The 13,283-nt window shown below is 36.6% G+C and overlaps 1 protein-coding gene across 2 annotated transcripts in view; it reads left to right on the top strand.

Annotated features, from left to right (window-relative positions):
* The first annotated feature begins 1,090 nt into the window (after positions 1–1,090).
* The window catches only part of LOC107569068 (M-phase phosphoprotein 8-like), a 27,961-nt gene continuing 15,768 nt past the window's right edge, over positions 1,091–13,283 (top strand). For both annotated transcript variants that reach the window (XM_016255071.1, XM_016255077.1), the window contains exon 1: positions 1,091–1,323. In XM_016255071.1, coding sequence (XP_016110557.1) covers positions 1,225–1,323 — 99 coding nt within the window. In that variant the 5' untranslated portion in view covers positions 1,091–1,224. The remainder of the gene's footprint in view (positions 1,324–13,283) is intronic.

A 13,283-nucleotide genomic window follows, 5' to 3' on the forward strand; every position in this document is an offset into this window, starting at 1 on the left:
AAGTCTGAGATTTTTTACATTATGTGTCATGTAGATGTTTTGGTGCTGTTTTTCAATAGCCAGCATAAAGTCATGTCAGTCTATGCAAGACTTCTTATGGCATTGTGAAGTTGTTGTAAAGTTTAAACTGTAAGAAAAAAATAATCAGGACTTTTGTAAATTAAAATGTTTTTACAGGAGATGGTAGAGGTGTTGTTATTTGTTCAAGTAGTAAAATAAAAAAAACAGAAAAGTGGGTGTGGGGGGGGGGGGGGGGGTATCTAATTAATTGAGGAAATAATTGACAGATGAATCAATTCTTAAAACTACCATTAGTTGCAGCCCTAAATAAATGACATTGAAATTCGAAATCTGAAAAATGTCTCAATTTTTCAGACTGAGATTCAGGACTGCAACTAGCAATTATTAAAAAAAAAATTATGAGCATTACATATAAAATTAAATAAACAATAAATTCAAAAGTAGCTGTAAATAAGTAGGCCTGCTTAGAAAATAATAATAATAATAAAAAAGCCAATTTCATCTATGCATAAACATGTATTTAAGTGCTGTGGATCCATATGCATCTTTTAATGAATAAGATGAATTAGCTCATAATGCATAAACTAATTATTAACCTATACAAATTTTAACAATGAAAGTCAAACCTGTTGAATTTGTAAAAGTAGGCTACTGTTCACCCGTACTAAAAAGTGATACCGAAAATGCTATTTTATTTATAAACAAATACATTATTTTAAGTTATTAGGCTTTTTAAAAATAAATAGTTGATTTCATTTATAATGTAAATGAAATATTTATTTTAAATGTTTAACATCTTGAAAAGTCAAAAGATCTACTTTAGCGAAAGTCACTTCACCTAATTTTTCTAGTTGTCTTTTTGTCGCCTGTGATATATTTAGCAGTGGGAGAAGATAACCTCAGTCATATCATCTGTCACCGTTTCCACACAACCTTCGTTTTTTACAGTCTATGCACACAACACGAACACACAGGGATCCTCCTCTTGTTGTAGCACTCCCCATGTTGCCACGTCCGCTTACAACACGCGACCTTGGGGTGTTTTTTTCCAGGCCATATTTCGCGTCTTTCTTGCGCGATCTGGCAACACCGAGTACTGTCACCGACAGTATCATCAGAGTATGTGCAATAGCTCGGCTTTCATGCTGTTAGCACGCATCTATACAACACATAGCGTCAATATTTTGCTTAGTTAAATCATAAATGGCTTCCGGAGCCGAGAGAGTGGAGCCTGGAGACAGCGAACATGATGAAGAAGATGTATATGAAGTGGAGAGGATTATTGACACGCGAGTGGAAGAGGTGAGAGTGTGTTTGTGGCGGAGCTGCGGATGCCATCTTGCTAGCGACGTAGCATGTCGCTATTACTGTCCGTAATAAATACTGAACCCACGTGTATAATTCATAGGATAAGGCCGAAGAAATAGTCCAGAGAGTGATTTTACGGCATGTTCGCCTTAAAACACCAACTTCCCGCCGGGCAGAGAGCCTGTATTCACTCGTTGTAACTTTCTGACGGTTAGTTCAGGTTGAGCTGCGAGCAAAGGCGCGAGTCAAATTCAGTGTCAACGGCTCTTGTTGTTTACATCAAATCGGTTTAAAATCTAGATACATTTCCACTTTAAACCCCGTACTAAATCTATTCACGGCCAAAATGAGTGCCGACCAGTACCAGTGGCGTTTTATAGAGCTGAGCAGTCTTAACAGCAGTGACAGTCATTCAAGGTTTTATATGCACCCTTGTTTACATCATCCATACACGCGCTATTATATCTGGAATGGAACATTATTAGTTCTCTTTGGATAGAAATGAATAGAAAACAGAGAGACTTATGGATGACTAAATCTTATGCGCATGCTTCTGATCACACAACATGCAAGTTCACAAGTGTAAACTTAAAAAAAACAAATAAATCTCTTTCGAACAGATAATGCGTGACCGATTAATCGCGTTTGTCTTGTTAGCCCTTCATGCATGGTCCTACTGACGGGAATGCGTAACAGTGATTCAGCATTTTGCTTTGAATCATTTATCTTCATTCGAATGGAATATTTATTTTCATTAGTTTAGATTATTTTAAGATATAGTTACAGCACTTAATAGTGTTGCTGTACTGTAGGGAGCCGTTTTAGACATGGATTTGGTCTGTGGAAGTGTGTATTGGAGATGTGAGATGGAGTTGGGATCTGTTTGGAGTCTGTGTTTCCCTGTTCCTGTCTAGGTGCTTTTTGCAAAGGCCTCTTGGGCTCTCATAAAGCTATATAGAGAGAGAGAGGGGAATATCACATTACAGACCAATTTCCTCACCTTCAGGTCTGGAGATCCTGGGTTGCCTGAGAAGATGTGAACTGCTGACTGAATCAATTCTAGGAGACTGTTTTATTATGTTTTTTTTCACCTGTGTTAAATGCAAGAATGATTGATCACTTAATGCCAGACTGCTTCAGTTTATTTTGGTGAGGCTACATTCAGCAGTGCCTAATCTAGAAATATCACAAGGGCGTGTGTGTTTGTGGAACTGTGCATCATTAATACTCAAAGAACAGGTGTTAGTGACAATGGGAGGTTTGTCAGTTTAACTGACAAGAGATAGTGATAGAAGAGAATTACAGACAACTCAGTTGTAGCTGAAACTCTGTTGGTGGAGATTGATAAGCCTTGGTAAAGTGTATTGAGGAGGTCAGTGTTTAGAGGACAGATAACACGCAAGGCATGTAAAATCCAATTTTGTAGTGCTCAGTGCCCTGTGAACTAGAGCCAGATCTACTGCAGTCACTGATTTGCAGTATCTGTAATGTGTGAGGTGACTGGGTGTATTTGAATGTAAGAGGATCTTCCTCAGTGGGTCTTATAATACTGTCTAGACATGGGTAAAATTGCTTTTTAAAGTCATTTAGATACATGAAGCCTAATGTCATATTTTAAGCTTATGTGTGCAACAATATTTAACTTTTTTCACTATTATTTTTTCACTATTATTGTTCCATTTCACTGGTTTCTCACTGCTGCCTCTTATATCTCCTTTTTTACCACAGCATTTTGTTGTCTATTATAGATGAAATCAGTGTCAGAATTTATTTGTTTTCCAATTAAATTCTAATATTATTTGTTTTATTTCTTGTGAGGGCATTTTTTCTAACTATATAAAACAAAGGGCGTCCCTTTATTGTCGTATACTTCAGAAGTTAAATGAAATTCTTACTCTGAAACAATTATGACTTGTGTATAAAATTAAATCAGTACTATATTCAAAACTACCTGTGATCAGTGCACAAGATGTCATAACACAATAAAGGCTATACTTTACCCAAATTTTTTTAATGATTGGTTGATCAGTTTATATTATACAGCAACAAACACATGTTAAATATACAATACTATTCAAATGTATGGGGTCAGTAAGATCAAAAAGAATGTAGAGAATGTATCACGGTTTTCACAAATATTAAGCAGCACAACTGTTGTCAACATTAATTATAATAAGAAATGTTTATTTACACCAAATCAGCACGATATAATGATATCATGATCATATAATGATTTCTGAAGGATCATGAGACGCTGAAGACTGGAGTAATGGTTTGCTGAAAATTCAGCTTTGCCATCACAGGAATAAATGACATTTTAGAATATATTCAAATAGAAAACTGTTAATTGTAATAGTATTTGTATTTTTGATCAAATAAATGCAGCTTTGTTGAGCATAAGAGAAATTAAAATCTTACAGACGCCTTTTGAACAGTTGGTGTATGTTTAACAACAATCAACCCTTAGAAAGCAAATACCAATTTCTGTGACTGCTGAAGGTCACTATGTTATGTTGTCTTTGGCATTAAACCCATAATTAGATATTTAATATTTGATTACATAGAAAAATTAGGCATTTGTTTGCCCTCACATTTTGAATATCTGATACATTTTAGTCATTTCCAGTGGTATTTTTGTATTGAGACCTTGTTCATTTGTGACCCTGCAAGAAAGCTGTGATAATATACAGCTTTTTGAATGAGAAATATTTCTGTCTGTGTGTCAGTCTCGGTGTCCGTCACGACTTTATCCAAGTGGTGTCCATTCATACTGACTGCAACGCGAGACAGTCAGTGATGGCTGTGAGCCAGTAACAACCACTCTCAGATCAACTGACAGCCTGTGCTTACTAGACTACTGCGCTTTGGAATATATTCAAATAGAAAACTGTTAATTGTAATAGTATTTGTATTTTTGATCAAATAAATGCAGCTTTGTTGAGCATAAGAGAAAAAAAAATCTTACAGACGCCTTTTGAACAGTTGGTGTATGTTTAACAACAATCAACCCTGAGAAAGCAAATACCAATTTCTGTGACTGCTGAAGGTCACTATGTTATGTTGTCTTTGGCATTAAACCCATAATTAGATATTTAATATTTGATTACATAGAAAAATTAGGCATTTGTTTGCCCTCACATTTTGAATATCTGATACATTTTAGTCATTTCCAGTGGTATTTTTGTATTGAGACCTTGTTCATTTGTGACCCTGCAAGAAAGCTGTGATAATATACAGCTTTTTGAATGAGAAATATTTCTGTCTGTGTGTCAGTCTCGGTGTCCGTCACGACTTTATCCAAGTGGTGTCCATTCATACTGACTGCAACGCGAGACAGTCAGTGATGGCTGTGAGCCAGTAACAACCACTCTCAGATCAACTGACAGCCTGTGCTTACTAGACTACTGCGCTTTGGCGCACACACGTCTTTAACTCGCTTGTTTACAAAAATACAGTGATTAACCGTTTCTCACTGTTGCTGTTAAAGTACGCTGAGTTGCTTGCCAATGTCGTGAAACCAGTAGATGTAAAAGGAAAGAGATCCCATCCACTCTGTCCAATGGGATTAAAACATATTATTTGGCTTTGATCTTCAGCTATTATTAATCCTCCAGATAGAGTCACAGGAAATAAGAGGAGCAGGGAATCAGCTGTGTTTGTTACTTAGCAACGCAGCAGATAATTAACTTCCCTTTGAAACTAACCTGTGGTGCTTAAGGATGTGTCTGCTAAGCATTAATTACTGCCTTAATGTCTCCTATAAACATCACCCTTCTCATCGTTCTCTCATGTAGTGCATGACACTAGTGATAATGTGAGGTAGACGTCTTGACACTACAGCCTTAGTAGTATTCTTTATTAGAGATGCACCTATCGACTTGCCAGTGTAAGGTCCGCGCACCTGGCCCAACGAAGGTACCCAGTGGCGGATGAAGGTCTCTTGCGTGTTCGGTCTTTTCAGCGCGCAGAGTTATTCAATTTAGGTTTAACTCAATCTGACTCCATTTTAGTATCTGAATTCTAATTTAGGTTGAAAGGCACATTGGTTGTTTGTCGGTCTCTGATTATTCTTACATTCGATTATTCTAATTAACTCTTAGGGACCAGTTTTCCGCATGATCGGCCCAGACCCGATTTGAAAATTTCACGGTTTCAAAACCGCTAATATTTTCCATTATACCGTTCCTGCGGTATGTGCTGTTTTTCATGTCTCCTCAAAGACTGAAAGTGTAGGAATCCCTCAGGTTGAGTGCAGTGTAGCAGCGTTAATTTTGACAGCAAATTTTGATTTAGATTTAGTCATAGTCTTTTGATTAAAATGCCATTTAGTTTTAGGCATATTTTAGTCATCTGAATTGTTTTTAGTTTTAGTCTAGTTTTAGTCGACTAAATCTACAGTAAATTTAGTCTGCTAAAATCTAATGGGTATAGTTACAATGTAATGCATTTATTAAGCATTTCTCCAAAATTTCCAAACTCATTATATAGTTTTCATATTAAGGTTTTATCATGATAGACACATATTTAACTGCTGTGACACACAACATACCTTCAAGTTAAAATTAAATAAAACCACTTCTCATAAAGAACAAGAACATGGTCTTCGTTTTAATGAAATACCAATGGTTATACAGGCTAATTATGCATTCTTTATAGCAACTTGTTTAGCATATTCTTCATTCTTTCAAGCAGACATTTATTTTTATAAATAAATTTAGATTAATCTTTAGGGCTACTAAAGTGTTTCAGTCAAGAGCAGTGAGTGATTTTCTGTGTTTCTTTTGTTGCTTGCTTAACATCAATGACTCGGACAATAGCAACTAAATTAGGCTGCTGTACCTTTAAAACCGAATGCACGGATGCAATGTCCTGATACACGTTCTCCCTGCTGTTTACGTTCACTTAAGACGTAATCAACTGTGTTTACGTGAATACTCGTCAAAGCGGGCAATTCAACATCATTTTGTGTGTAATTCTCCATTCATGCAACGCGAAAGAGTACTCGCGAGCTGTGAGATGCGCTTTCCATGTGTATGCTTCAGTGTCTGCGCTCTGAAAACCGGACCAAATTGAGCTCTCATTTATCTATATGTCTGCTCTTCTCTTACTCCCACATATTGACATTTTTGAACGTTTTATGCGACATGCAGCATAAGTGCAAAAGTGTATTTTAGTTTATGTCCCGCTGGTTCATGTACGTATCTAACCTCCTAACCATGCAGCAGATTCGTTCTGAAATTGAATTAATCTCTTCCCAAATCGTCCCTCCCTAACATTTTTGTCTCGTTTTTATTCGTTGACGAAAATGTCCATATATTTTCGTCATAGTTTTTGTCATTCAAAAAGAGTTTTAGTTCGTTATCATCTCGTTGTCGTCAGTGAAAAAAATGTAATTGACGAACATTGACACAAATTATTCGTCAACGAAATTAACACTGCAGTGTTATGCTGAGTTCACACTGCACGATTTTCAAAGACATCGCATCACTGTTGGTTTCACACCTTGTGACTATCTGGGGTAGCATTCAGTTGTTGCGGTGTTCACACTGCACGATGGAATGACGACAGGAGGTTACACACTGCATGACTTTACAATAGGAAGAATCGCCGACAGCTCTGTCTGGTGCAGGGTTGCCAGGTTTTCGCTTCAGTCAGAACTCATTTCACACAGCGTGATTGTGAATCGCCGACAGCTCCAGATATTTAGCATGCCAAATATTTCACGGGCGTCGGCGACGCATCGGCGATTCCCTCAGATCACGCCTTTGATAATTCACACTGCGTGATTGTCACTCGCGTGAACGAGCACCGATTTGCCTTCGATTTCGGGCATTTGTGGCCGATTTCGCAAAACCTGTCATCGAGTGAAAAATCGGGCTAAAATTGTGCAGTGTGAACTCGGCATTAGAGAGTAACACGACCCCTCCCCTCCTGTTGATGCGAGCGAGCGGTCAGTCACGTGTGTGTAGGATGGCCGAACTAAGGAGCTTCCCCTGGAACTTGCGCGATCGGCAACCGGCCGTTTATTGTCTTATTGCAAGCAACTCGTCTCTGTTCTGGACTTGCACAAACTGCATTGCAATGCAATCATTTTCCAAAATGTCATTTATGTGAAAATATGAAGTCTGTAAACGCCCGTTAACACAGGCCAGAGATGTTGAAGACGGACGCACAGAGAAAAATACTGTAGCTGGCAGATCACTCACTGTTCATGATGCACAAACTATTGGAAGAAAATCCTCAATATTGATTTGGGGGTTTATATGAATGTGTTTCTGAGGGGAACTGACTGTCTTCAGAAAAGTTTACGTGGTATTTTCTTTTAATCTCGTCTCTGTGTAATTCATATTAAAGCATTGTTTGAGCGCAGTGCTGCTTTGTTTACAGCGATAACCAAGGAAACGCCGTATGTGGTGTTCCAGAAGCGCCTCCTGCTGTCAGAGAGTGAATCTGCGTCTCATTCAGAGCTCCTGCTGTTTGCTTCGTTTCACAATTTCACAAAGCTAGTCAGAACAGAACATTCTGTTTTTGCGTCAAATTGGGTTATTATTAAATCGAATGATGTATATGAATTATATAACTAAAATTAAATAACTGTAATTACAGATTTAGGTTAAATAAATTTATTTTTAGGAAACAAATCAAAGAAAAACAAACAAATTCTACTGTTCCTAATATTCTGTATGTTGCTCAAAAACAAAATATATTGTGTTCAGTGGGAAAATTTTTTATTTTTTATTTTTTTACCCAGTTATTTAAAAATAACACATTTTAGAACTGTAACGACAATACCGTGAAACCGTGATATTTTTGCTTAAGGTTATCATACCGTCAAAATCTCATACCGGCCCATGCCTAGTTTGAACGAATCTGTTGAATGAAGGACTAAATGACTCATTCATTCAAACTTTTGCTGCCACCTACTGGTTTGGTCTCATATTTAAAACTATCATTGCATTTTTCCCAACATTTCTTATTTGTATGTTTAAAAATATTGAAAACATTAATCTTATAAAATTCTTTATGCATTCGAAAGTTTGCCATATAAATGCATTTATGGCACCTCTTTGAGAAAGAAAATCAGAATCGCCAAAAATCGGTATCGGCAGGTCACACTTATAAAAAATTCAGAAATCGGAATTGGCCAAGGAAATTGCAATCAGTGCATCTCTAATTTTTATATCTTAAAAACTAAAAGTTAAATTACAAGATAAAATGTCTGTCATGCTGTATCTTCTCCTCAATCTGTGTTTTTGAAGTACTAGTCAGTGTTACTTTTGTATTATTTAATTACTATTACAGTACTTATCAATATTTTTAAATTAGCCTTTATTTGTATATCAATTTTCATTTTAGTTTTAGTAGTTTTATGTTTGTCATCATCATTGGCTGCATCCGAAAACTCTAAAATGCTGCCTTCGGAGGCAGCATTCCAAGGCAGGAAGGCATCAAGGCATGTCCGAATCCAAATTCTGCTTTACCTCCTGTCTAAAAAAAAAAGATGGCATCTCAAAGTTGCGTTTGGTGGTCAGTATGTGTGTAAATGTATATTTCTGACTAACTTTTTGCACTTTTGATGTTATTTCTAGCAAGAAATCAGTATTATAGTAATTAAATATTAGTTTAGTTATCATTAAACCGTTACGCTGCCTCAGAAGCCTGTCCAAAATCAGTTTCATGAGGTGCCTTCGTGCAAAAACGCAAAGTCATGGCCTCATACGGCAGCGAGGCAGTAAGTCAGCTGCCTAAGTTTTCGGAAACAGATCATTATTATTGTTGTTGTTGTTAATATTTTAGATTTGTTTTTAGTTTTAAATTTATTTTAACAATTTTCGTGCATCAGATTTAATGTATTTTAAAATTCTCTTCCATAGACAAAAAAAACAATCCATCCACACTGAGTGAAACCAGTCTCCTTGACATAACCGATCAAGCCGCTTATAAACATGACAAAATAAGTATCAAAAGTTATTAAAAGTGCAACAGGAAGTGCATGTGTATTTCAGTGCAGAGTACAAATATAAATTGCTGTGCATTAATTTGTGCATTAAATTATAGCTGTCAAATTATGGCTTACAGTGCCTTATATAATGCATTTGTTCATTTTGTTGCATGTGCTCTAACTCTAGTGCAGGGCTCCAGACAAAAAAAAATTGAGTAAGGAGCCATTGGCTCCTATAAGAAAAAAAATTTGGCACCAAATTACTTTTTTATGTGCCACAGAATAAACGTGTTTTATTTATTTTATTATTATATATATTTATATATATATATATATATATATACAGTCACAAAGAATTGTTCATGACACAGAATCTGTACAAATATCATGGACCATAAGCATCACTTGGCCACTGAGTGTAGTTTGGGCTCCTCCTCAATGCATCCTGTAAATGTTGTCATACACTCTTAAAAATAAAGGTGCTTCACAATGCCATAGAAGAACATTTTTGTCTAAATGGTTTCATAACGAACCTTTAACATCTAAATTCAGATTATAAAAATTTGAGAGTGAGATGGTTCTTTAAAGAACCTTTGACTGAATGGTTCTTTGTGGAACCAAAAATGGTTCTGTGAAGAACCTTTTAAGCACCTTTATTTTTCAGAGTGTATGTCTTTCACACTTTCAGTCTGTTTTTCTTAATTAGTAATGCAAGTTTATAGGAGGAGTTGAATCATGTAGACAACAGGTTAAGTCAAAATATTATTATGCAATAGCCTAGTGCATAAATATAGCAAAATGCTCTCTTTATAGTTATTTTTTAGCTGACTGACGATCTTATGGACACTGAATGGTTATTCTGAGGTAAATGTATATTACGTTGCAATGTTTACAAGCTTTACACGTTTCCGCAGTTTGAAACACTGAGTGAGCTTTTACATGAGACATTTCAGTAAGTTAAGTTGTGCTGTTAAGTGGTGACGTAAGAAGCGCTGTTTCCGGGTCCAAGCCTCAACTCGCTTCACTTGAGAATACTACCTCAGCAGCCGTTTATGAGCACTGTTTATTCATATCAAACATTTAAGCTAAACGTTTTCAAATGTACAGTGTACACTACAGTCTCCAAGCTCACAGCGTCCCAAACACAAATATTTTTTATATTTATATTTTCATTGTCTGGCTATCTGGGATTTCGGTATGGAGTTAAAGGTTAGGAATATAATTTTTTTGGTAGTATTATATGGCATTGTGAGTGTATATTAGCACCTTTTGTTGTTTTCTCGGGGTATCAGATAGAGCGTAGGACGCGGAAGCGGTGACACGTGACGTCAGACTTGACAAGCGGATAAAATAGCTTCCCTTTTGATGCTAATTCATGTTCATTATGTACTATAGTGGTAAAGAGAGAGATTAAACGGGTTCACTTGCCGCTTGAACTGAGGTGCTAAACCGATCGCGCCTGCCGCAAAGGCCGTGTTCACCACAGCGTTTTTAGCTGAAAACGCCTTTGAAACACTGAGTGAGCTTTTACATGAGACATTTCAGTAAGTTAAGTTGTGCTGTTAAGTGGTGACGTAAGAAGCGCTGTTTCCGGGTCCAAGCCTCAACTCGCTTCACTTGAGAATACTACCTCAGAAGCCGTTTATGAGCACTGTTTATTCATATCAAACATTTAAGCTAAACGTTTTCAAACGTACAGTGTACACTACAGTCTCCAAGCTCACAGCGTCCCAAACACAAATATTTTTTATATTTATATTTTCATTGTCTGGCTATCTGGGATTTCGGTATGGAGTTAAAGGTTAGGAATATAATTTTTTTGGTAGTATTATATGGCATTGTGAGTGTATATTAGCACCTTTTGTTGTTTTCTCGGGGTATCAGATAGAGCGTAGGACGCGGAAGCGGTGACACGTGACGTCAGACTTGACAAGCGGATAAAATAGCTTCCCTTTTGATGCTAATTCATGTTCATTATGTACTATAGTGGTAAAGAGAGAGATTAAACGGGTTCACTTGCCGCTTGAACTGAGGTGCTAAACCGATCGCGCCTGCCGCAAAGGCCGTGTTCACCACAGCGTTTTTAGCTGAAAACGCCCAGCTGCAAGCACTTTTTGTGGCGCAGCGTTTTTTCAGTTGAGACGCTTTGGTTGCGTTGATACGGAATATCCGCTAAACTGTTACTTGTATCTGATTTGGTAGATAATTTGTTTCTGACTCAAATTTGGACACAATGTAGATTACTTGCTCTGGTCCTTGCTTTGGATGGAGGGGTGGTTGAACCACGTAGAAAGAAAGGACGGACCCGCCCTGGGCGCGGAAAGATGTTTTCGGTTGGGGGTGCTGTGTCGATCTTGTTCGCATTCTGTATAGTTCAGCGTCACGTGTTGATGAGGATTAGGCTAATCATCCCATATAGAAAACATACAATTAAAATTAATCATGTTTATATAGATAAACATGGGTTTATTATAGCCCACTTACAATTTACATTTCAGAGATCATTACAAATAAATTATTAAATGCTAAAACTGAATAAATTTAAATGAACAAACTTGGCGTTTCATTTGCAACCATGTGAAAACGGGGTGCTGCAGCCCCCTCAGCACCCCTACTTCCCGCGTCCCTGGACCCGCCAGTCTGTGTGGGTTCGTGAGATTTTTGGGTGCGCGAAAACAGCTCGGTGAGTGTCATCGTTTGGTCCAAAAACTGAAGTTGGACGGAAGCCGGTTCAAGGAGTACTTTCGGATGAGCAGGGCACAATATGAAGTGTTGTTCCAGAAAATCGGACCTTCTATTACAAGTCGAGACACAAATTACCGGGAAGCCATCAGCTCGGAAGAACGTCTCTCCATTTGTCTGAGGTAACCTATGTGCATAGGTGAAAGAATTATTATGCTTACATTGATATTTTTCTCATTAATCTGAAAATGTCACAGTGTTTTATCAGTGAAGTAAAAATAATATATTCGTCTCGTAGAGTGTAGCATAATTATTAAGTTTCTAGGTATTTATGATTCAGTAATACAATGTATTTTATATTTCAAAGCAATATTTTACATATCTGAATACATTATTTAATATAATTAAAGCATGTGTGTGTGTGTATATATACAGTGGGGCAAAAAAGTATTTAGTCAGCCACCAATTGTGCAAGTTCTCCCACTTAAAAAGATGAGAGAGGCCTGTAATTTTCATCATAGGTATACCTCAACTATGAGAGACAAAATGAGAAAAAAAAATCCAGAAAATCACATTGTAGGATTTTTAAAGAATTAATTGGTAAATTCCTCGGTAAAATAAGTATTTGGTCACCTACAAACAAGCAAGATTTCTGGCTCTCACAGACCTGTAACTCCTTCTTTAAATTATTATGCTTACATTGATATTTTTCTCATTAATCTGAAAATGCCACGGTGTTTTATCAGTGAAGTAAAAATAATATATTCGTCTCGTAGAGTGTAGCATAATTATTAAGTTTCTAGGTATTTATGATTCAGTAATACAATGTATTTTATATTTCAAAGCAATATTTTACATATCTGAATACATTATTTAATATAATTAAAGCATGTGTGTGTGTGTATATATACAGTGGGGCAAAAAAGTATTTAGTCAGCCACCAATTGTGCAAGTTCTCCCACTTAAAAAGATGAGAGAGGCCTGTAATTTTCATCATAGGTATACCTCAACTATAACAGTGTGTGAAAACCTTGTGAAGACTTACAGAAAACGTTTGACCTCTGTCATTGCCAACAAAGGGTATATAACAAAGTATTGAGATGAAATTTTGTTATTGACCAAATACTTATTTTCCACCATAATTTGCAAATAAATTCTTTAAAAATCCTACAATGTGATTTTCTGGATTTTTTTTTCTCCTTTTGTCTGTCATAGTTGAGGTATACCTATGATGAAAATGACAGGCCTCACTCATCTTTTTAAGTGGGAGAACTTGCACAATTGGTGGCTGACTAAATACTTTTTTTTCCCCACTGTATATATATATATA

Source organism: Sinocyclocheilus grahami, unplaced genomic scaffold, assembly GCF_001515645.1.
Source record: "Sinocyclocheilus grahami isolate Dianchi unplaced genomic scaffold, SAMN03320097.WGS_v1.1 scaffold28.1, whole genome shotgun sequence".
Classification (NCBI taxonomy): Eukaryota; Metazoa; Chordata; class Actinopteri; order Cypriniformes; family Cyprinidae; genus Sinocyclocheilus; species Sinocyclocheilus grahami.